The sequence below is a fragment of the Helobdella robusta genome, assembly GCF_000326865.2.
Source record: "Helobdella robusta unplaced genomic scaffold HELROscaffold_5, whole genome shotgun sequence".
Classification (NCBI taxonomy): Eukaryota; Metazoa; Annelida; class Clitellata; order Rhynchobdellida; family Glossiphoniidae; genus Helobdella; species Helobdella robusta.
In genome coordinates this window covers 5,517,073-5,520,557 of record NW_008705254.1, presented here as the reverse complement: position 1 = coordinate 5,520,557, position 3,485 = coordinate 5,517,073, and the positions used below count along the sequence as shown (strand labels likewise).

Below are 3,485 nucleotides of genomic sequence, written 5' to 3'. Positions count from 1 at the left end.
CTCTTCTGCACCCATTTCTGACATCCTATACACAATACCGAGTTAGTCTTCACTTTCCTGTCACATACCCCACAGGGGAGCGAGTGATAACACTCGCTCCCCAACTTCCCCACTCACCATTACCTTCGTCTTACCAATATTAACTTTTAACCCTTTCTTTTCAATAACACTTTTCCATCTGTCAAATTTTAACTGCAATTCTTCCATGCTATCAGCCATCAAGACTAAATCATCTGCATACAAAATCTCAAATAACAACCCCTCCATTATGTTTCCACACACAACATCCATCACAATTGCAAACAGAAACGGTGATAACACTGATCCTTGATGCACTCCTACCTTAACACTAAAAGCGTTAAGGTAGGATATCCGATATCCCCCTTCCAACCCTCACCTTTGTCTTTGCCCCTTCATACAGCTGCATCACAGCTTTAACAAGTCTCTCATTCACTCCTTTCTTCCTCAACGCCCATTCAATGACTTCCTCGGTACTCGATCAAAAGCCTTTTCTAGATCCACAAAACACATGTACAATCTTCGTTTCTTCTTTCTATAATTCTCCTGCAACATTCTCACCATGAACAACGCATCCACCGTTCCCCTACCAGGCATAAACCCACACTGCATTTCATTAACTGTCACCATACTTCTCAACCTCCTCTCAAGCACCCTCTCCACTACCTTCATTCCGTGCTCTAGTAATTTCACACCCCTATATGACCCACAATCTCTCACATCTCCTTTGCCCTTATACAACGGCACCAACACACTGTGTCGCCAATCCTCAGGTATACCTTCATCATCAAACATACTGTTAGCAATTCTCATCATAACTTCAATTCCTATCACCCCACTCGCTTTTATATGTTCTGCCGCCACTTCCGAAACCCCTGCAGCCTTACCTAGTTTCATTTCTCTAACTGCTTTCTCTACTTCCTCCATCGTCACCTTCTCTATAGGTCCGTGTGTGACCGCGGATTCCACATCTCCATCCCACTCATTCTCTTCATTCATCAACCTTTCCATATGAGCTTTCCACACCTGAGCTTTTTCCTCCTCATCTATGCACAACTTGCCAGATCCATCCCAAACACATCCATTCCCTATAACATCTTTCCTATCCCTCATTGACTGCTTTGCTACTTTGAACATTTTCCTCGAACTCACATCAAATTCCATTTCCTTCATTAACCTATCTGATACATTCGTCATTGCAGTTGCCACTGCCTGTTTTGCAACCTTCTTAGCCTTCCTATACTCAGACTCCGCTTCCTCCGTCATGTCTCTTCTCCATACCCTAAACCTCTCCTTCTTGACTTCCAAAACCCTTCTTATATCTTCATCCCACCACCACGTCTCACCATGCCTACACTTTCCTTTCGTCCATTCACATACTTTATCTGCCGTAGCCAACACACAGTCCCTGTATCTCTCCCAAACATCTCCATCCTTACCACTCTCCCAATTTTCAGCAACCTTCACTTCAAATGCCTTCCTCACCTCTGCATCCTGCAACTTCCATGTCTTTCTCTTTGCCACAAACTTATCATTCTTCCTCCTCCCCATTTCTTTTGATGTCACATCCATCACAACCATACTATGCTGCAGCATACCAGGTATCGCCTTCACATTCTTCACATACTTCCTATGTTTGGCCCTTACCAATATATAGTCTATCATCGACCTATGCTCCCCAGACCTATAAGTAATCAATCGCGCTGGTTCCCTTGTAAACCAGGTATTCCCCACCACCATGCTATGTGCATCCGCCAACTCCAACACTCTACGCCCTTCCTCATTCCGTATACCATATCCCCATCCTCCATGTACACTTTCATATCCGTCTGCATCCGCCCCCACATGACCATTCAAATCACCCAACAACACCACAAACTCATCCACCCCGCTTGCCCAATCTCGTCAGAAACATCATCATAAAACTTATCCTTCTCCTCTTCCTTCCTACTTTGTTGCGGAGCATATCCTGATATCACCCTGACTATTATTTTTCCAAACACCATCACCACCACAATTACACCATTGCTTCTCCGCCTCACTTCCAACACCTTCTCCACCAACTCTTTTCTTACCATCACACCAACTCCTCCCGTACCATCATCCCCCTTCCACCACAACTTATATCTTCCACCTTTAGCCCCCACAAACCTTGTACCCTCACCCTTCCATCTGATCTCCTGTAATGCAGCCACGTCAACCATTCTCCTCTGCAGCTGCTTCACTACTTCCAAACTTCTTCCTGTCAACGTGCCTACATTTCAGGTACCAAACCCCTTGGTCTACAAGTAGTCCTTCCATCTATAGTGCCTTGCACCGCCACACTATAAAGTGGGGTGCCAGTAGCCAGACCATCCACAGGGCCTTGCACCACAACCCCATGGACTGGGTCTCCAGAGATTCTTCGCACCCTCTTCTGCCGGATACTGAGGGCCATTGTTATTTCCGTCATCATAAGAATTATTTTTTGGCTAGTTTTTACGCAGGACGCCCTTCCTTACGCAACCACAGTTATAAGCGGTGGGCCTAGCCTTTGATGATCCAACATCACTCACAAGGCAGTGAGGGTAAAATGTTAACGTTGGATAAACAATAAATAATAGTAGTAGTAGTATTAGCAGCAGCAGTAGTAGTAGTATTAGTAGTAAATGCATTAGTAGTAGTGGCAATAGTAGAAGTAGAAGAAGTAGTAGTAGTGGTAATAGTAGTTATATTAATAGTAGTAGTAGTAGCATCAGCAGCAGTAGTAGTAGAAGTAGTAGTAATGGTAATAGTAGTTGTATTAGTAGTAGAAGTAGTAGTAGTAGTAGCAGCAGCAAAAGTAATTGTGTGCGAGCACAAGATGATGGCAGTTGTTATAATTGTAGTTTTCATGTCGTGTGTCTTTATAATCAAGCGGATGAAAATTTGACGGTTGTAATTAAAATTTCATTGCCTGGATACGTTGTAATTTTCGACTCTGTTGTGTATATGCCTTTTAATTGCAGTTGTTAATGCGTTTGTCCGCGTTTGTTTGTGTTGTTTTGGATGTCTATGTAGTTGTTTGTGTTTATAATGTTGTTTATCTGGTCTATGTTTATGCATATAATGTTGTTCTTAGTGTTTGGAATGTCTATGGGTATGTATATAAAGTTGTTGTATGTTTTTGGAGTCTCTGTTTATACATACAATGTTGTTGTCTGTGTTTATTATGTTTATGTTTATATATAAAATGTTGTTGTTTGTGTTTGAAGTGTCTATGTGGTATGTATGTATACAATAATGTTGTTTTAGTTTAGAGTGTATGTAAATAATGTTGTTGTTTGTTTTTAGAATGTTTACGTGTATAATGTTGTCGTAGTTGTTGTTGTTTGTGTTTATGTTTATGTATTTAATGTTGTTTTTGTTTGTGGCTATGATGTTGTTGTTAATTTATAGAATGTTGGTTGTAGTGTTTTGTATAGGATTTTTTTTTCTTTTTTAATTTG

The 3,485-nt window shown here is 41.5% G+C and overlaps 1 protein-coding gene across 1 annotated transcript; it reads right to left on the bottom strand.

The window, feature by feature from the left end:
- Positions 1–1,871: 1,871 nt before the first annotated feature.
- On the bottom strand, positions 1,872–2,455 carry HELRODRAFT_163702 (hypothetical protein; the record flags this gene model as incomplete). Its single annotated transcript, XM_009027502.1, has 2 exons — positions 1,872–2,272; positions 2,371–2,455. 2 exons carry the CDS (start codon positions 2,453–2,455, stop codon positions 1,872–1,874), a joined length of 486 nt encoding a protein of 161 aa, XP_009025750.1.
- Between the last annotated feature and the right edge of the window lie 1,030 nt (positions 2,456–3,485).